Here is a 22138-nt window from a genome sequence, read left to right on the forward strand (position 1 = left end):
GTTGCCCATGCATGCTTCACTCATGGCAACGTGCTCTTCTGTGTTTCTTCTCTGTCCAGAGCAGTGTTGGTTCTATAAAAGCTCAGGAGCTTAACCTACTAATCATAGATTAATAGACCCATGATCTCTGGATCAGCTTATTTACAAATTACTTGTTTATAAATCAGCAACATATAAATCAGAGATCAATTTATTTATGATTTTTCCTCATACTTTATGAACAAGTGTTTACATTGTTTTGCCAGAGATGAAAATCTCCTTTTGCCTTATGTAACTTGATGCTTCATCATATTTTATCTTTTATTTAAAGCTGTCCTTATTAAAGCTGTCCTTTCAAATCTAGAAAATAATTTGCTTTTTATTGATCCAAAACTATCCCAGGTGACAGAAATATGAAACCATTCTGATTGTCAAATGTGATTTGCTGTACTCAAAGCAGATTTCTGGCATGTTGGGGACGATCTTTTTCCACTTTTTACTTTCTTTCCTAAGTAGTTTCCAATAGAACCAAGATGTAGCCTATAATTATGTGATTCAATCATATTATATATACATGTAAATAGGCACAAGTTAAACAGGCCTCATAGTAAAGATAAAGCTGAAAATAGTTTTACAAAAGTGTCTTGTTCAAAACTTTTTGAAACCATGTGCATAGCCTCATGTTTTGCAAACAAAATGGAAGCATTTCATTTCTTGATTTCGTTATTTTCAAATATGTGTTTTTTTCTTTTATTCTTTCCTAGTGTGCACTGGTGTGTGAATGTACAGCCCCAGAAAGTGTGAACGGAAAAGATAACTTACCTTTTTTGAATGCAGGTATGTACCTCAGTTTTGGAAACTGATATTAGTTTCATATAAACGTAAATTTTAATTTCCCATGAACTCAATACTGAACGTGGGCAGCATTCTCACAGAATCATTTGTGAACACTTAGTAAATGAATTGGTAACCATGAGAAGTAACCATCATCTGTGGAGGAAGGATAGATTTGACAATTCCATAAGAAAGATATAAAAACACTGTGGCTGTATGGCAAAGCAAATTCCTTTTAGCTTTGGATTTGGTATTATCTGAAACAAGACACATTAGAAGACAATAAGCATTAGAAATATGAAGCTCTTATTTAGTTTGACTTTCTAAGTATAGAGTTCAAAACAAAGTTGTTAAAACAGTAGATATATGGGTTAAGTAGGAAAAATTCATATACACATTTGTACATTCCTAGGGTATATATGTATATAATGTGTTACTTACAGTAATATATTTGAATTTCAACAAGACACTAAACCATGTGTTAAATGATAACCTTGTGAATAAAACTGAGACTTATAGGACCAGTTAAAATTGTGATAATATATATAGTAAATTATGGAACTAATACTTTTATGTTAATATAAATTATGTTACCATTAATAATAGTAAACAATGACTATTATAGTGACAAGCAGCAGGCTAAATGCCTCATATGTCTTGCCTTCTGACCTGTGCTATGAAAATGGCACTGTCATAATCGTCATTTTACAGATGAGGAAATCGGTCAAGGTCACCTACCTGGCAAATGACAGGTCCAGAATTTAAATCCAGTTTTGATCCCAAGGCCTTTGCTCTTAATTAGTAGGCCATGCTATTACCAAAAAGCCATTAATTGACAAGTTGGTGTAACAATAGAATAAGCCTTAATATTTTTCTAGCCCTGTCATGTCGTACATTTAACCAATGACTTAGATAGCATAATAATCAGCTTAGTGAATGATACCGAATTTCAAAGCTTACTAATATATAACTGCTAAACTATTAGCAACCTTTCGTCAGCAGAAGCCTCTACTAATAGGCAATGGAGAAAGGGAAGGCAACCCTTTTGACTCTGTTTATACTTACAGAGAACTCAAAATAAAATGGAACAATAACAAAAAATCAGTAATTATACTTGCACGGAATGAGGGATTGATTATACCAAAGAAGAGGAGCAACTTCTTAGCCTATGAGCAAACGATATTGTTGTTCATTTCATTTAGGATGTAATATTGGGAGGGATGTGCAATGAGCAGTGAAGAGTCTACCCAGACAGCTAGATCAGCCATGTATGTTAAAAGTACTTCATAAGTTTTCAGGCTGCTTAAAGTATCTAATATATCCTCAAAGCGTCCTCCCCACATTTATTTTCCACCTGAAAATTGACCAAACTTTTAATCCTTTATTTTAATGTATCCACATAATCTATTTAATTTAGGAAATGTCAATTTTGAGAAATAAAATTGAGTGTGGGACATATTAAGTACATATTAAGTACATGTTAAATAGAGTTTGGATGAATCAGGTTATCACCACAATCATCTACATTATATTTATAACTTTTTAGTAATTCACTCATGTGAACCTTTTAGTTTTTTATGCACAGAGAAAGAAATGCCATTTTAAAATACTGATTGGCTTAATATGCATTTCAAGGAGAAAGAGAAAAATGGCTTTCTAAGTAAGAAAATATATTACCTAAGGAAGAAGAGACAGAAGGAACACAGTGAAAAATAAACCTGTACCTCCATATACCTGTGCCATAAAATCTGTAAGGCATGAGTCTTAGAGGCATACTAACTATTCCAGATTACTAGGATACTATTCCTAATGCATCAATTGTTATACGACAAAGGCAACTGACATGGAACTGATGGAGGCAGCTGCTTTCCATAATTTAAATATACTTAGTGGAGTGAAAGATGATTGATTACTGCCTTTCTCCTTTTATGGAGGTGACAGTTTGGGTGGTGATACTCCACTTAGTTCTGATGATATTTCTTTTCTTTTTTTTTAATGTTTATTTATTTTGAGAGAGAGAGAAAGAGGTTGAGCAGAGGAGGGGCAGAGAGAAAGGGAGAGCGAGAATCCCAAGCAGGCTCCATGCTGTCAGCACAGAGCCTGATGCAGGGCTTAAACTCACAGACCATGAGATCATGACCTGAGCCAAAGTCAAGAGTTGGACGCTTAACCGACTGAGCCACCCAGGTGCTCCTCTAATGATATTTCTCAATGTCCTTAGTCCATGCGATCCAGAGGAACACTCAGAACCTAGGATATTTACCACAAATATTTTCTTTGAGCCTTCTTACATTAGGGAAAGATAAAACTAAATGGGAATCAAATGTTACAAAAGCTAGGTTTTTAAAAAGTATTTAAATGCAACTAGGTTCTCTATGTGAAATGTTTCTGCTTAAAATACAAAAGTTCATCATACAGGTATAGAATATGTATGACTTTGGCTTGTGTGTACCTTTGTCTATTGTTCTATTTATTTTTCTATGTAAACTCAGCAACTTTGGAATTAATCTATTATATTCCCATGTGGTATTTTTTTTAATCTGTAGGCAAAGAGAGCTACTGACATTTTTTTCAAGTCTTTGTATTAATGTATTATGTGGAACTTGCCAGCCTCAAGTGAGTTATGAAGTACTTATTGAGTGAATGGAAGAGAATGTCATATCTCATAGCAGCTCTTCACTATTCTATTTATATCTCTAGAGGTTTAATTTATAATTCAGGAAATTCACTCATCTATTGTAAGACTAACAAGAAAAAAAGCTCTTCCCCCTAAGTTCTCACCTTTTTCATGCCTTGCTTGCCTTGCAAGGTGAATGTGTATGTTGGGAGTCTGGGGAATGGAGGGCAGAAGGAGAGAAAGGAGGGGGTGGGGGCAGAATTTACAATTCCTTAAGAAAGTTCTGTAAGTACCTTAGCTTTATGGGAAAACAGTCCTTTCAGCAGCTGCATTTACATTCTCTGAAACAAGACACACTAGAAGACACAGTAAGTATTAGAAATGTGAAGTTCTTATTTAGTTTGACTCTCTAATTATGTAGGTCATAACATAAATTTGTTAAAACAGTTATTTGCTTATTCATTTGGTTATTTGCTTATTCATTGAAGCAAAATGGTAGTAAGAAAGCTTAAAACTGCTTGTTGTTGGCGGGGGTAGGGTGGGGAACAGAGAAGTGCAGTTGGGTCTCTCACGTGTCCTGCTAAGTCACATCAACTGAGGGACTTCTCTGCAGCCAAACAATACCAAATAGCTCTTGTGGTATTAATATAAGAGCACTGGATAGGCTGTCGGAAGGACTGGTATCAAAGCCTAGATTTGCCTACCAGCACCGTGACCCAAATACATGGGTCAGCCTCTTCGCACATCAGTGCTTTTCTTTTTTCTTCTTTTTTTTTTTTTAAATTTTATTTATTTTTGAGACAGGGAGAGCCAGAGCATGAACAGGGGAGGGTCAGAGAGAGGGAGACACAGAATCTGAAACAGGCTCCAGGCTCTGAGCTGTCAGCACAGAGCCCGACGCGGGGCTCGAACTCATGGACCGTGAGATCATGACCTGAGCTGAAGTCGGCCGCTTAACCGACTGAGCCACCCAGGCGCCCCACATCAGTGCTTTTCAAATGATCACATTAACCAGGACAGTCTTTGACTTCCTTTTTTGGCTCTCACACGTGTGAAGTCAATATAGCACAATTCAGCTATTTATTTCATAAATGCATTTGTTTTAATCAGTTTCATATGGAGTCACATACTAATTTTTTGTCATTGTCACAGTTGTCTTTCTCAGAAGTCATTTATATTTAATAAGCCTGACCAAAAATAATACCTTTTTAAAATTCTGTCAGAAAGATAATTCTCTCTATATTCCCAATTCTCCCAGCTCTCCTTGTAAAAGTATAATGCACGTCAGCCCATAGACCCTTCTGTTACTATGCCAAATCTGAGGAACTAATGGGCCCTGTCACAAGGTTTCCTATTTTCTTCACATTTTGAGTGAGTTTTCCCCTGTCAGCAAGCATTAGATCTGATACAGCAACTTCCTTGGTTGAATTCCATACTTCCTGAGTCATGAAATTATCCTTTATATTCTTTAAAGGCCACTTTCATGCTGTAGATTAACGTGTATACTGTCCTTCATATTCATAGAGGGGATATCTGACAGCTGTGATTTCCGTGACTGTGTAAGGTGGAATCTAAACAAAAATGAGGAGACTGGCCATCTCTCCATCCTAAATCCATGCAGTTGCCTTCCTATTCAGAGAATTTATTGGTGTTTTGCATTTCTTGCTTCACAGATGAATCACGCTTTTTCTCAAAATAGGCCACTGTATCTTTTATTCTTTTTCTCAAATTGGGGTTAAGCCATCCACCACTTTGCAGAAGATGCTAGATTATATGCTATTTAAGAAAAAAGAGCATTGCTTATTTATTTCTGTATCTCCAGGGCCAGAACACAATAGAAACTCAATAAATGCTTGTCAGATGGCTGATAGCCAGTGTATCTTATCATCTCAATTTATGCTTCATGTAACAGAAAATGACACTGTTATTCTCTCCATGAGAAAGATGTTTAAATTTAATTATTTAGCTTTTAAATCAAAGAATTTATCACTTTCCTTAAAAATTACTGCCAAATTCTCATTTTTAAGTGTTTTCTGCCTCCAGTCCATACAGCATGTGACTCTTAATCTTGGGGTCATGAGTTTGAGCCCCACGTTGAGTGTAGAGATTACTTTAAAAAAATGTTTTCTGCCTCATATGACACCATAGAATTTATCTGCCTCTCACAATACCACATGAGCCAAATATTGGGGTAATGTTCTCCTCACTAACACTGCCATCCAAAGCAATGCATGACTCACATTATTTTAAGAGATTGTCAAAAATATGTCCTTTTATACTCATTTTGAGTCCTGATGAATTCCAACCGAAAGGCAAATCCCCAGTTTCCCCCTTTATTTTTTTCTGTTTATTCATGAGCTGTGAAATCTACTACCTTGTCAGACTTTAGATGACATCATTTTATATAAACAAAGATATCTGTGTTGTATTTTACCCACACTAGTTTAAATAGATTTTGTCCTTGTATTTGTAACTCTCTAATATGTAAAATTTGGGGCAATTTTGACTTCTAATACTGGCCTTTGATCTTTTATACTTACTCACCAGATTTCTTTGCCCTCTGCTGTTTTAACAAATGGGACAGAGTCCATTAACTTTGCTCTTTGGGAATTACCATATGTTTTCATTACTGTGTACTAATATATTTAGGATGTTAAGTAGCTTCAATGGAAGAGTGAATTTCATGATCTAATAATCAATGAAATCATGTCTTAGACACCTTTAAATGCTTCAGCTGTCTTCCTGGTTTCAGTCCATTACCTCCTACACTCCCCACCTAGGTAAACTAGAAGAAAAATGAAGACAAGAAGATGATAGAGTTAAAAAGCGAACATTTTGTGGACAAATGTGAGGATACCTTTCCCTCAATCATGTTTTTTTTTTTCTTTCATCCTTCATTCTGATGCCTGTGCTCCCTTGAAGTGAGGTTTTCAATTGTATTCTTCACTCTTGCATTTTTCCCTCTCTCTTCACACAGTTGTTGGTGCTCTAACTGTTCTCCTGGGGAAAGTAGTGACGGGAAACATGAGTTGAAAGGTTTAAGCTTATTTCTGTGGAATGTTTATTTTTACTGGGCACTATGCTAGGTGCAGGAGATAAAATGAGGACAAGAACAAAACAGCACTGTCCTAGCCTTCACAAAGTTCACACTCTAATGGGTGACCTGGAACAGTAAGTAGACAATTGTAGCACAACTGGTAAAAACCATGACAGAGCTGGGGATACGAAGTACAAAGGAGAGAAACCTGTAGGGAAGGATGAGGTGGAGGTCAAGGAAGGCTTCCCAGAGGAGGTTCTAGCTCAGCTGAGTTTATAGGAAGGTTGCGTATAGCCAGAAAAGAGAGGTGTTCCTTTGAGGTGCAAGGAATGCCTTGAACAGAAGGAAAGTGGTGAGAAACAGCTTGAGTTCAGAGGACTATAGGTCATTTCAGGTTGCTCAGAATGAAATATGAACCACCGTCTACCTCTCCTGGTTGTATCTTTTACTTTATGACTGAACTAGAATGAACAGAGAAAATCATGCAAACTAGAGAGAATGAAGCAAATCATTTTCTGATCACCTAAAAACTAAAACCCAAATTATATACACTAAACTTACCAATTTATCACCAACTGGAGACTAAATGCCCACAAATATTATCTTTATGTCCTAGTCTGACATCTATAATAGTTTTTCTTATTCTTGGCCTTAGATTGAAGATGGAGGGCCAAGAGCTTATGGGTTTGACTAGACTAGAGAAGCAGCACTTTGTTCAAGATAGAAAATATCCTATTTTCTATTCCATTTTTTCTGTTTCTCCTTTAAAAACAACACAAACAATAACATAAGTTAGATTTTATAACAGATCTAGAGAAAATTAATGAAACATTCTTAGGAGTTCATTTTTTTAACAACTTATTTCATCTTTATTATTTGTAAACAGATCTCTCTTTGCTGTGTTTTCTGTGTTCCTGTTGGGTCTCCTTACCGTCTCTTTTCAATAACCATGTTCAGGATGGTGTTTTAGTGATTTATATTTAGGTTTTTTAGTTCTCATCCAGTCTTAAAAAGAGCCAACCTACATTTTGGATGTATATAAATCTAAGATATTTCCAAGTACAAATGAGGGAATGTCAGTATCTAATTGGATTACACAGACTTATCTTTAGTAAGTATAATGTAGCATTTGGAGAACAGGCAATGCATGTACATTCAGCTGAATAATTAAACTATTAAACAACTGCATAGTTAAAAGCAACAGAATGAATTCTCTACAAGAATCTGTAGGACATTAAAATAATGATTTTTTTTTAATGTTTATTTATTTTTGAGACAGAGAGAGACAGAGCATGAACGGGGGAGGGGCAGAGAGAGAGGGAGACACAGAATCAGAAGCAGGCTCCAGGCTCTGAGCCATCAGCCCAGAGCCCGACGCGGGGCTCGAACTCACGGACCGCGAGATCGTGACCCGGGCTGAAGTCGGACGCTTAACCGACTGAGCCACCCAGGCGCTCCAAAATAATGATTTTTTTAAGGCTTAAAGCCAATAAAGTCAGATTCCATTTAAATATGTGACTCCTACCACCTCCTGAATGCAAGAAAGTTCATGAGGATAATCACATATGAGCTTCCACTTGAGAAATATATTAAAGACAACCAGAGGAAGTAAGTGTTGGGTTTTTTGATAACTCCCTTGTCCCTAAATCTAAATTTGCAAAGTTTCTTGTCTATCCACTGACACCCCTAACACAGAAACAGGAAAAAAACAAATTCCTATGGTATCTTTCTGGTTTATCCTTTCTGCCCCAGTTCTCTTGAACAGCCATGTTGTTTTGTTTTTAATGTGTCGTCTATGTGTTGGCTCTGTTGAACATTTCTTTGGCGTCTTTACTTTGATAATTCAGAATTGGGACAGCTTGGCTTTCACAATTTCTTAGCAAGATACCTTGTTAAAGAAGCGCTGCTATGGTGTCTGAGAGAAAACAATATAGAAATTCGAGTTGTGCTGCAATTTGGTGGGGGGGGGGGGGGGGATCTGCCATCTACTTTCTGTTCCTGTGCTCACCATAGAGAGTGGACTTCAAAGAAATGTAACGACATCTGTACCAACTTAGAACTTTACTCTTAAGTCATCTCAAGACCATGATGTAGTCCAAAATATCTCTGCTACTTTTCTCTTGGCAGAATCAGTCACATGATATTTTTAGCAATTGTTTTGGCAAAAGCAGTGAAAAAAATGAAGAGCATACACACACACAGGGGTCTCTTTAAAGAATTTATAATAGATGTTAGATAGTGTTCTGAGTTGACAGGCCTATTGTATGGTCAGAAATGCATCTCCTACATAAAGAAAAACTTGGCATCAATAATGAGCCAGAGCTGAAAGTGATGGACTCATTCACACAGCTGGAATGAGTATGCAGAATTGTTGGAATTGAATGTCTTCTATAAGGAAGAAACATTAAAACAAGGTTACACAAGCATTCATAATTTATGATCCATTGTTCAGTATTTGGTGCATGAATACAATATGCCTTTGTTTTATATGAAGATGACAAAATCTCCCCATTATCAACACAGTAAGAATTTTGAGTTAAGAACATCCTATCTGGTCTTTCTTGTAACCAGTGCAATACATTTGCATAGCAGTAAAATGTTAGGCCATATTTTTTTTTCATTTTTTAAGTCATACTCCCTTTTATGATATTTTAAGATACCGACTATATGTTCTTGCTTTATACATAGTAGGTATTTAATAAGAAATGCTGCTGAATGAAACTGGGTTGTAAGGTGGACCCCACTATAGCTACATTGAGATCCTGATTTAGTACTAATGTTTGCAGATCTATGAATTTCAAAAGATCAGAACCTGTAACATGAAAGTTAGTTGGGAGATATAATTGAGATTGATCAAGTTGCCTGAATTTTTGTTTTAAATTTATCCCAAGCGTTTTCTTTAAAAACAGTAGCATTCCCACAGAGTCCTTGTTTGATATGTACCAGATGGTCAGAGGAGAGTTCTAGAACTCATTAATCAAACTGCCCTTGACTTCTGCTTAAGCCATTTCAGTGAAGGTTGATACTTAAACACACTGAAGAGCATTAAAATAAAAACAATAAAATCAAAAGTGGAAAGGCTACTTTTGGGATAACTGAGGAAATGAAGCATTTTATGTTTTGTATCTTAATTCAAATTCTCCAAAAAATAACTATTCTTTACTGTTTATAAAAGACAAGAAAAATGAAGGATTCTTAACCAGAGTTTGGGAAATACAAAAATACTGTATAATCTCGAAAAAACAAAACAAAACAGAGGTTTAAAAGAAGCACATAAACTGAGTATACACAAACTAAGTAATTGAATATTTACTTAGGTTACTAAGGACAATTTTGGACATTTCAGAGGTTGAGTTTTTGTCTTACTATGAAAGAATGCATATATATTTCTGATCATGTTAGCTATATTAGAATTCATGAGATCCCATAAATGGTTTAACTTTACTGATACTATGTTGAATTCAATACATACTTCCTTTTCTTCTCAAACTCTAGAGATGGAATTGAGGTTGTAGTAAAATTCTTACATCTTTGAAACATTGTCACTTTAAAAATTAATGACATAGGGGGAAGGGGAAAAAAAGAGAGAGGGAAGCAAACTATAAGAGACTCTTTTTTTTTTTACGTTTTATTTTATTTTTGGGACAGAGAGAGACAGAGCATGAACGGGGGAGGGGCAGAGAGAGAGGGAGACACAGAATCGGAAACAGGCTCCAGGCTCTGAGCCATCAGCCCAGAGCCTGACGCGGGGCTCGAACTCACGGACCGCGAGATCGTGACCTGGCTGAAGTCGGACGCTTAACCGACTTCGCCACCCAGGCGCCCCAAGAGACTCTTAACTACAGGGGCGCCGGGGTGGCTCAGTCAGTTAAGTGTCCAACTTCGGCTCAGGTCACGATCTCACGGTTTGTGGGTTCCAGCCCCGCGTCGGACTCTGTGCTGACACTTCGGAGCCTGGAGCCTGTTTCGGATTCTGTGGCTCCCTCTTTCTCTCTATGCCTCTCCACCACTCATGCTTTATCTCTCTTTCTCTCAAAAATAAATAAACATTAAAAAAATTAATTTAAAAAAAAGAGACTCTTAACAAAGGGCTGATGGAGGGAGGTGAGTGGGGATGGACTAAATGGGTGATGGATATTAAGGAGGGCACTTGCGATGAGCACTGAGAATTATATGTGATGAATAACTAAATTCTACACCTGAAACAAATTTGACCCTATATCTTAACTAACTAGAATTTAAATGAAAACTTGAAAAAAGAAGAAAAAGAAAATGGAATATCATCATTTCTTTTATAGGCTCACTTATATTTCAGATGAAAGAAAATATATCTGATGAGGCCCAATCTACAAAATATATAAAGAAATCATAAAATTCAATAGCAAAAAAAAATCTGATTAAAAAATGGGCAGAGAATATGAATAAACACTTTCCCAAAGAAGACATAAAGATGGCTAACAGGTACATGAAAAGATATTCAATATTACTGACCATCAGGGAAATGCAAATCAAAATCATAAAGAACTATTACCTCACACCTATTAGAATGGCAATTATCAAAAAAAAAAAAAAAAAAGAAATAACAAGTGTTGGAAAGAATGTGTAGAGAAAAGGGAACCCTTGTTCTCTGTTAGTAGGATTGTAAATGGGTGTAGGTGCTGTGGAAAACAGTACTGAGGTTCCTAAAAAAATTAAAAATAGAATTACCATACTATCCAGTAATTTTGCTTCTGGGAATATATCCAAAGGAAATTAAAACATTAACTTGAGAAGGTATCTGCACCAACATGTTCATAGCAGCATTGTTTATAATAGCCAAGACATGGAAATAATTTAAGTGTCCACTAGCAGATGAATAGATAAAGAAAATGTGATATTGATCTATCAATTGATTAATTGATCCATCAATAGATATCTATATATATAATGGAATATTACTCAGCCATAAAAAAGAATGAAATCTTGTCATTTGTGACATCATGAATGGACCTTGAGGGAATTACACTAAGTGAGATAAGTCAGACCAAGAAAGATAAATATCATATGACCTCTTTTATATGTGTAATCTAGTAAAAAAACAAACAAAGAAACAAACAAACAAAAAACAAGCTAATGGATACAGAGAACAGATTGGTGGTTGCCAGAAGTAGGGGTGGCTGTGGGTGAAATGGGTGAAAGGAGTCAAAAGGTACACTTTTCCAGTTATAAAATAAGTAAGTCTTAGGGATATAATATACAACATGGTGACTATAGTTAATAATACTGTAGTTTAAAGTTATTAAAAGAGTACACCTTAAAAGTTCTCATCACAAGAAAAAAATTATAGCTATGATGGTGATGTCAACTAGACTTATTGTGGTGATCATTCTGCAGTACAGTATGTAAATATTGAATCATTACATTGTACACCTGAAACTAATATAATGTTATATGTCAATTATACTTCAATAAGAAAGAAAATAAATAAAATTAATTTGATATATGGATTTGTGACATAATCTAATTGATAAAACTTATAGATAATGTTTATGTTAAAAATATCATCTCTTCAGGCATATAACTCTAGATTTTATTTTAATTTTTTTTTAACTGGGCATACAACTCTAGATTTTAAATATTTTCTCTCAACATATTGGAAATATTCTACTATATTCTGGCTTCTATTGGTGTTTTTGAAAAGTGACCACTTTGGCTAATTCTTAGTAGTGGGTAGGTAGGTATACTGGAAGATTTGAATCTAGTTGTTGAAGAATGGGATCTTTGAAATCAAGGTTTTTGATATATCATCAATTCTGACAATGATAATGTATAGACTGTGCCTCTGAGAATGGATGATTGCAGAGGAATGGATGAATAGATCCTCATTTTAATGTTCAAAAAGCTATTATATATTTACCCAAGTAGTGAATGAGATACAGTCTTAGGGAGCCCTAAATTTTGAAAGGAATTTTACCTTATATATTGAGTAGTCTTGGCCCACGTAACCTGTGCTCCATTTCAATATCAAATTTTGTTTTTAATCAGTTTTATTAATAAACTGGAGCCAAATAACCATAAATATTTGACTGATGATTGACTTGATAATATATTGACCATTAAACTTTGGTGTATAAGTGAAACAAAGGCATTCAATGCTAAACAGCAGTGGCAATCAATTTCTGACCTGAAATAAATGGCTTGGGAGTGTGGTAGATATACTGGCCTCATGAAAAAAGTATCAAGCATTATCTTAATCTCTGGCCCTCCATTTTTCCCCTAAATCTATTAAAATCCTGGATGGCATAATCTTGTATTTCTTCCCTAATTACTTTCCATCCACAAATACAGTTTTTTCAGAGCCTCCTTTTCTTGTTTCTCACAATATGTAATGTTAGGAAAGTATTTTATTGACTCATTGGCACTAAAGTATACGTAATATTTGAATTGTACTAGAGCTTAATCCAAGGAACCTTTCTGGCAATTAAGAAATAAACCATTTTTAGTAGTAGGGCCATTTGAAACCTCAGAAATAACATGTCAGTTGTCATCTACTGTATAAGTGAGCAAAGTTGACTAACAATGATCAGAAAAAATTCAGAAATATATTTTTCGTGTGTATTATATGTAAGTACATATATTTTACATATATTTATAAATACATATGCTTTAAGAAAATCTTTGGAAGAGAAAGAAATTAATAGGTGGTAAATTAGAGAACCACAATAGCCACATTTATGAATTGGAATTTGATGTATTATTTTTTAATTTAATAACAACTTTATATCTCAGAAGCCACTGAAGAAAACAGAAGAACAAAATTGTTAGAAATTCAAATGCACTAATGAATTATGATAAAACCAAATTTTGATTAAACAAATAATTAGAGTGGTACAATGATTAATAATTATGTTAATTGATCTTTATCTAATGTGCATGTATTTATAATTTAACTACTAACCTTTTATTTTTTTTCTTCCCTCCCAGTGTTAAAGAACCCAGTGTGTAAATTATATAGATTTCCTACATCTGACAATAAGTGGATGCGAATCCGGGAGCAGATGTCAGAGAGCATACTTTCTTTTCATATTCCTAAGGAATTGATTTCTCTTCACATAAAAGAAGACTTGTGTAGGTAAGAGAAAATAATTTGTGATTGTCTTTCACATTATTTTTTCTACAAAACATTTTTTCTCAAAGTATGATTATAACACAAAAATCTAGACTTTTACTGCCCAGCCATTAGCCCTGTATGGCTGTTAATCATTTGAAATGCTACTAGTCCAATTAAAAATGTTCTTTAAGTGTAAAATACACACGAGATTTTGAATTCTTATCACACAAATATAAAAAGGCCGATTTTATAATGAAATTACTAAAATTTGGGGTATATGGAGGTTAAATATTAACTTCACTTGCTTTTTTAACTTTTAAACTATGACTACTAGAAACTTTAAACTTACATATATGACTCTCACTTATTGCTTCTATTTATTTCTATTATATAGTTGGTGTGTATCTAGTAATCTGAACTTTGACCTTACTAATAATCCTTTTGTCTTTACCTCATCTGCTTATGATTACTGTTTCTGTAAGAAATGCCTCCTGGGCTCTTTGGACTACTCACCTGTAACAAGGCTTTCAGATATTTGTTGGTCTAAAAATTCTTTTAGATGATTCATAAAGTATGCTATATTAATGGATGGTGTTGTTATCTAGCAAAATTAAATCTATTGCCATAGTAAAACAGAAAGATCTGGGAACTGTTTGTTAATAAGAATATCTCTGAGCCATGACAGATCAAACATTGTTTTTCTGCCTTATAAACCTCTAGTGACTTTAAAAATGCTGAATACTACATTATACTAAGCACTGTTAAGGGCCTACATTTCAGAAAATTAGCAGATACTTTTGTAACACTTGTAATTGCTGAAATACATACCTAAGTGTGAAATGTCTAAAATTTGGATTTCTGGCCTATGTTCACATTAATACACCAAGTTACTTAATAGTAGGTACCCTTTTGGTAGATTCTACAGTTCCCAAGGGTATCATCTTGATCTAAAACAGTGAGCAAACAATGGACAAAGCAGGTCAAACCTGGCAATATTGACAGTATATTTTAGAATAGGAATGACCACACAGATACTATATTTCTATGTGAGGAATAAGTAAAAGAAAAAACACACAGCCAAGATTTTAGAGAAAATCAGATAGGAAATTGGGTTGTAAGGAAACAACCGGGACTCAGGGAAATAAATATTGAAAGAGGGACAAGGAGATATATATTTGAGAGTAGGAGAGTGAAGATAATCAGACCACAAAAATCAGACAACAGATATTGACTTGGGTCAAGAGAAGCTGTAACATGTTCAGGAAACTAAGCAGACTACTTATAAGAGCCAGCGGCAAGAATGAATTAATGTAAGCCAAATTATTCAATATCATCCTTATCTATAGCTAGTACTAAGAGTATGTAATGAAAACAACAAATTCCTAGGAAGGATAAACAAGTTTATAAGAGTTTGGATCTTCAAAGTCATAAAAGAATTCTCATCCTCAGCATTGTTGTATTCTAGATTATTGAACACTAAGAATTATTCCCACTCGTGTTATGTAAAGATCACATTTCATATGGAAGTTTTATAGAGAATAACTGTTCCTCACAGGGATTATAGAATAAGGAAGGACTCCATAAACAAGCATGAGTTAGAGGTCATAGCACGTTTATTTCAGCTGAGAACCACAGAAGAGGAGTTGCCAGAGGTGGCAGATTTAAAAAAAAGTAGAGTTAGGCCTTGCCCTAAAAATGGCCCCTGAAAACTCCATCTAAGTTAGCCAGTCCTAAATTCCCACTAAAATATCTGTATAATGCCAGTACCTTTTGGCCTGTAAGGTTTCTGTTGAAAAATCTGCTGATAGCCTTATGAGGTTTCCTGTATATGTAACTATTCTGGATGCTTTTAAAATTCTTTCTTTATCACTGATTTTTGCCATTTTAATTACTATGTGTCTTGGTGAGGACCTCCTTGGGTAAAGTTTGCTGTGGGATCTCTGTACCTCCTGGGTCTGGGTTTCTGTTTCCTTCCCCAAATTCAGGAAGCTTTCAGCTATTAGTTCTTCAAAATTTTTCTGCCTTTTTTTTTTTAATCTCTCTTCTTCTTCTGAGGTCCCCAAAATCCAATAGTCCCATTAGTGGGCACTTACCCAAAGAATACAAAACAACTAATTCAAAGGAATACATGCATGCCTATGTTTATTGCAGTATTATTTACAATAGCCAAATTATGTAAGCAATCTAAATGCCCATTAGTAGGTGATATATATATATATAATATATATATATATATATATATATACACATATATATATGCATGTGTGTGTATATATATATATATATATATATATATATATATCAGAATATTATTCAGCTATAAACAAGAATAAAACCTTGTCATTTGCAACAACATGGATGGATCTAGAAAATATAATGCAAAGTGAAATAAACCAGTCAGCAGAAGACAAATACCGTATGATTTCACTCATATGTGGAGTTTAAGAAACAAAGCAAATGGACAAAGAAAACAAAAAGACAAACTGAAAAACAAACTCTTAAATATAGAGAACCAACAGATGGTTACCAGAAAGGAGGGATTGGTGATGGGTGATAAAGGTCAGGTGATTAAGAGTACACTTATTGTGATGCGCACTGAGTAATGTATGGAATTGTTGAAGTACTATATTGTACGCCTAAAATTAGTAGAACACTGTATGTTAACTACACTGGAATTAAAATTTAAAAAAATAGGGGCGCCTGGGTGGCTCAGTCGGTTAAGCGGCCGACTTCGGCTCAGGTCATGATCTCACACTCCGTGAGTTCAAACCCCGCGTCGGGCTCTGTGCTGACAGCTCAGAGCCTGGAGCCTGTTTCAGATTCTGTGCCTCCTTCTCTCTCTGACCCTTCACTGTTCATGTTCTGTCTGTCTCTGTCTCAAAAATAAATAAACATTAAAAAAAAATTTTTTTAATTAAAAAAATAATCTATAAAGACACAAAAAATAGAAAATTATGACCTTTCACAAAACATGGAAATTGATTAGCATACCACAATATTAAAATTTTTAAAATAATAATACATTATTATTATACAATGTACTGTTTATAACATGATCACTAATTATTAGGCTAATGTTTTAAGGTTTAGCATCTTAGTCGATGGACCACTAATGCTGTTTATCTAAAAATACTGCAACATAATAGGAAAGAAAATGAAAAGACCCCTACTATTGTTCCAGTCTGTCTTTCGTCATCAGTTTAGAGACCCCTTAAAGGTTGATCAGCTGACCTTCTGCATGTCTACTACTTGTGAATCTTCCACATTGCTATCTTTAACCCCTATCTTTTCTTCACTCCAGTTAATATCTCTCTGTCTATCCATTCACAGACAGTAAATCCCAGGGGGAAATAATGGGTAGGGAGTAAGGAGAAAGCAGCCATTAAGCCATTAAAGTTTAGTACGCATAACCTCTGTAATTGGTTTTATTACTTTTTAGCACACCAAAGTGTTGTCCATTTACCTGTTCTCTTCTCTTCCTATCTCTTTTTCCTTTGCGCTTACAGAAAAAAAAAAAAAAATCCAAACACATAGATAGGCCTGGGGGCAGTTTTGGTGGACACAAAGGAACAGTGAATCCAAATATGAAGTTGCGTTGCTAGGAACAAAACTAGGAACTGTCATCGGTATACACTGGGAATTTTTCAGAGAAGAAAATCCAATTTCAATCCTATAGAACTCAATTATATAAATACCTGATAGATCTGAAAATTGGCTAGACACTGTAAAGACCAACCTGTTTCATATACCTTCTGCTTTCTCCACCAACTTTTCTGTGTAAATCTCCCATAATTAGTTTTTAAAAATTCAACAATGAATCTTTAACATTTTATAAAGAATAAGAGGGAAAAAATCACACTTTTGTGAAGACACAAAAGGGAGATAAGGAAAAATATAGGAAAACTGACTAGCCATCTCAGTAGAGTGTAAGAAGGTATGGTTATTAGGAAGCAGAATCAGAAACCCATAAGAAAAGAATTATTATTCTTTAGGGAAAATGCTGTAAAGAAACAGATAATGGAAGGAATAATGAAATTTTAAAATGCAGCAACCAACTGAAATCCAGAGAGCCAGAGAAAACAGATTTGACACTGAGAAATTGTATCAGTAATGTGGAAGACAAATATAATAAGTTCTCCTCAAATACTGAATGAGGGTGAAAAAAGTTCAGAATGATGGGGGAAAAGATGTTAGATATACAAGGCACAGGGTTGGGCACTATCAAATAATTTGAAGTACTCTTAGGGAGGAACAACTCATGCAAAAGTTTGAAAGAAAACAGTAAAAAGTTATGGAGCTTTGGTGTTTTTTGTTGTTGTTGTTGTTGTTGTTGTTGTTTACATGCTAAAATCAGGCTAACCTTACACTTCTCTGCAGAAGCCAATAGAATAGCATCTACTAATTTTTGAGAGGAAAAGGCTATGGCCCCACTTTATTGTATAGGGCAAGGTTATGAATATTTTATGAATGAAGGCAATGGAAGTGACATAAATATGCAGGAGCTCAAAAAATGCCGCTCACAAAACTTGCTTAAAAAATTTACTTGAAGACATATGCATCCAACTGAGAAATTAATTCAATTAAGAATTATTTTGGGACATCTGGGTGGCTCAGTCAGTTGAGCATCCAACTTTGGCTCAGGTCATGATCTCATGGTTCGTGGGTTTGAGCTCCATGTTGGGCTCTGTGCAGACAACTCAGAGGCTGGAGTCTACTTTGGATTCTGTGTCACCCTTTCTTTCTCCCCTCCCCTACTCATGATCTGTCTCTCTCAAAAATGAATAAACATTAAAAAAAGACATATTTATAGTGTACTATGAATTGATATAATATATAATTATATTACATTATAAAATGTATATGATATAACATAATATAATAAATTAAGAATCTGAGAGTGGGCCTTGTCCTGCAAAAAGAACTTCTAACATTTCTCTTGGTTGGATGGAATCTCCAGCCTGGACAGAGCTTTACTCTGAAGTTCTTTTCTCAGCTTCTTTTAACCCCAGTCTTACTCAGATCCCAGAAAGTACTTTACTCACCTCAACCTCCCTCCTAAACCTCACAACTTAGATGAACTGTCTTACTTTCTTTGATGAAGACTGCGGGTGGCATAGTGCTGTTATCTTTTAGTACTTCTAAACAGTACAAAGCACTTCATTTGCATCCTTGGAAATCTGTCCTGGGAAAATTATATTATATTATATTATATTATATTATATTATATTATATTATATTATATTATATTATTATATTGGATTTTTTCCATAAAAAATGATATATGCACACTCTAGAAAATGGCCAAAAAGACCCCAGTAAATTTCCTCTAAATAGACCACTCAGAAGGGATATTGTATCTTTGTTTTTTATATCTACTCTCATTTTCATAAGTCTTATTGTGGGAAGCAGAATTATGGTACCTATGACCATCATGCTCTGGTATCATGGTTAATTTTCCTTGCACATCTGAGTTGTATTATGAATAAATCTGTGATTCTACTATATGTTAAATAAAAGTGTAGGACACTAAATAGTGAAAATTATTGCATCTTAATTTTTATTGATATATAAATAACTAGAAGGAAAAATAGACTAGAAACATACTAGAGCGTTAGTTACACGTATATGAAGATAATAAAAATGGTTATCTCTGGATGATGGTTTTAGAATAGTAATTTTCTACACAGCAATAGAAAGCAAATACATAAACTCTTACAATTAAAGAATAGACTTGCCAGCTAACCATATCTTGATTTCTTTTAATTTAAACAGTTTACATTCAAACATCGAAGTCTATTCAAAATTTAGTTCTCCCTCAGACTTGGTCTAAAAATTGTGGATGACTGTTTTGTTTTTTGTTTTTGTTATTGTTTTGTTTTGGAAAATTACCATTTAGAATTTAAGTATTCCCCCTTCCCTACCTCAAGAAAATATGTAGGTAAATGAAGATGGGCTTACTCTGTTTTCATGGCAACTGTGACAAAAGGATTCTTGATTCCTTGCAGTGTCTTTTGGATGCCTAGTGGTTTCTATCATGGGCTGACAGGAAACCACTGAAATGTCATGGACTCTCCGTGGCCTTTTGGGGTACTTCGAAAGTTTCCCTTTATTTTGAGTTCAGTTCAGTATTAATACTTTCAACATTTTTGTTTAATTGTTTTACATTTAAAATTTTAATTATCTGGTGGGGTGCTTGGGTAGCTCAGTCAGTTAAGCTCTTGGTTTTGGCTCATGTCGTGAACCCATGGCTCCATGGGTTTTGAGCCCTGCATTTGACCCTGCGCTGGCAGCGCAGAACCTGCTTGGGATTCTCTCTCTCTTTCCCTCTGTCTGCCCCTCCCCAACTGTACTGTCTCTGTCTCTCTCAAAATAATTAAATTAAAAACTTAAAAAGAAATAAATTTTAATTATCTGGGACTTGTTAGATTACATTTATAAAATGAAATGCCAAATGAGCTGCATTTCTAAAAACTTAGTATTTTCAATATCACTTTTTCAATGTTCCGTTTCTCTTACCTCCTTATTATACTTGCTAGTTTCCATGTTTCTCCATTGTCAACACCAAAGTAATTAAGAAAATTAAACAGTAACAACAACAAAATTACTTTTAAAAGAACTGAATATTTGGAATCTTTGCTCTTTATATTCAAGAATATGCCCTGCTAAAATCTTCTTTTATGCATACAAAACACTATTTTAGTTTTTCATGTATAAAAAACTTCTGTATGCTTATTGTAAAGATTAATATACTTTATTTTTATTGATTTTTTGAAAGAGAATTCTTGTGGACTTATTAATTCTAGTCTTCTGTTGTCTTAGTTATTTCTAGTTTTGTCCTTATTATCTTCTTTCTTTTTTTGAAACAGCCTTTTGCATGAACTATGTGCTGTTGTTTTTTTCTGTTTTGTTTATTTTTCTCTTTTTTGAGACATATTTGATATATAACATTATATTAATTTCAAGTATACAACATAAAAAACTCATTTATTCATTTTTGTACATGTTCACTCCACCTGCTCTAATCCCAACCACCATCATGTATTGCCTGTGATAGTGCAACAGTCTACTAATGGCTTTTCTGCCTGTGGCTTTATCTTCTTAAAATCCATGGGTCACATCTGATTGAAAATACTATAAAATTCAGATTTCCAGTATGAGTTTTCTTGAGACAGCCTTGATATTTAATATCTTGAGACCCATACTACAATTATGTGTTGGGAAGGGAAGGGGGAGGTTCTGCTTACAAAGTACTCACTGTAACACCTTGCTTTTGAGAAGTTTACTGAATTACTTAATAATCATGATACATACAGGGTTAGTGTTAAAAAACAGACCAGTTATTTGATCTAGCATGCCTGAAAGATAAGGGGAAATGGCAACTGGCTTATTTATTATGGAAAAGAAATATAATGGAAAAGAAAAGAAGAATGACATGTTAAAGACAACTCAGAGATTCTAAATATGTAGAATGCGTGAAAACGTGTGTGTGTGTGTGTGTGTGTGTGTGTGTGTGTGTGTTTATGTGCATCTTTGCCTGTATTTATAATGCTTTAAGTTTTACTGTCCTTCAGCTTGGCTTGCACACAAACAAGTCATGTAGGTCTTGCCAAACTACCACCTATAAAATTTTTATAGTTTGTTCTAGTGTTGCCACATATTTTGTTTATGTTGAGTGTTTTCTTTGGATTTTGTCCTACTTTAAAGGTTTGCTGTGCTCAGTCTACACTGAAATATGTTAGTTACTAGATAAAATGCTGGTGTTTGTAGAGCTGAAGCTTCATGACAGCTACAAATATATAAATCATGGTGTGCATACACAACCATTTGGACGGGAGGTTCTATGGCCATATAGTGTTTGGCTTTATATTAAAAAATAAATGTACATTTCTACACTATAAAATATATGAAAACCTAGTTTGGTATAACAAGTTTTAAATAAATGAAATATTTCAGTGAACATAAACCCTATGATCCATAAAACTCCCCAGGGGAAAATTAGTTCGATTTATGTCATTCATTTTTGTCTTTTGATCTCATGGGTGGGGAAAGAGAAACTTTCTGGCATGTACATTGGGAGTTTAGAAGAAAAGATAAGAATATTTTATATCAATGAACTTTAAGGCTTTCTTAGATTTTACATAAAATATAAATATTATATGTATGATGCAGAGAAACAATCTTGTAAATAAAATATAAAAAATATGAACCAAAATACTTTAGTAGGGAAAAATGTGATAGTGTTTGGGACATACAAACTTTCAAGTTTTATTACTACCTCTTAGGGATAATGTACACGCTTTGTCTTATATATTAGTGTTTGTAAATATTGTACATATACTAAATTTATAGTGATAAAATATTTTATATCGATAAAGTTAAACAATTTTTAACACTGTATATGTCAAGTGTTCTGTATTCTATACCTCTACTATTATAGATATTAATATAGCCATATTATAGCTACATTATTATTATTATATTATTATATAACTATAAGTGTATCTATGTAGACATATATCTATATCTTAAATCTATTTCTTGAACATAGTGTATTCTTATGTATGAAAAAGGTTTTTTGGTA

General features: G+C 34.2%; 1 protein-coding gene across 9 annotated transcripts in view; it reads left to right on the forward strand.

Moving 5' to 3' along the window:
• INPP4B (inositol polyphosphate-4-phosphatase type II B) overlaps positions 1–22138 on the forward strand; it is a 778175-nt gene that overhangs the window by 568598 nt on the left and 187439 nt on the right. For all 9 annotated transcript variants that reach the window (XM_086704171.1, XM_086704175.1, XM_086704169.1 and 6 more), the window contains 2 exons: positions 744–816; positions 13431–13578. In XM_086704171.1, the coding sequence (XP_086560297.1) occupies positions 744–816; positions 13431–13578 (221 nt within the window). The remainder of the gene's footprint in view (positions 1–743; positions 817–13430; positions 13579–22138) is intronic.

Source organism: Puma concolor, chromosome B1 (assembly GCF_028749965.1).
Source record: "Puma concolor isolate L17-30 chromosome B1, mPumCon1.1.hap2, whole genome shotgun sequence".
NCBI lineage: Eukaryota > Metazoa > Chordata > Mammalia > Carnivora > Felidae > Puma > Puma concolor.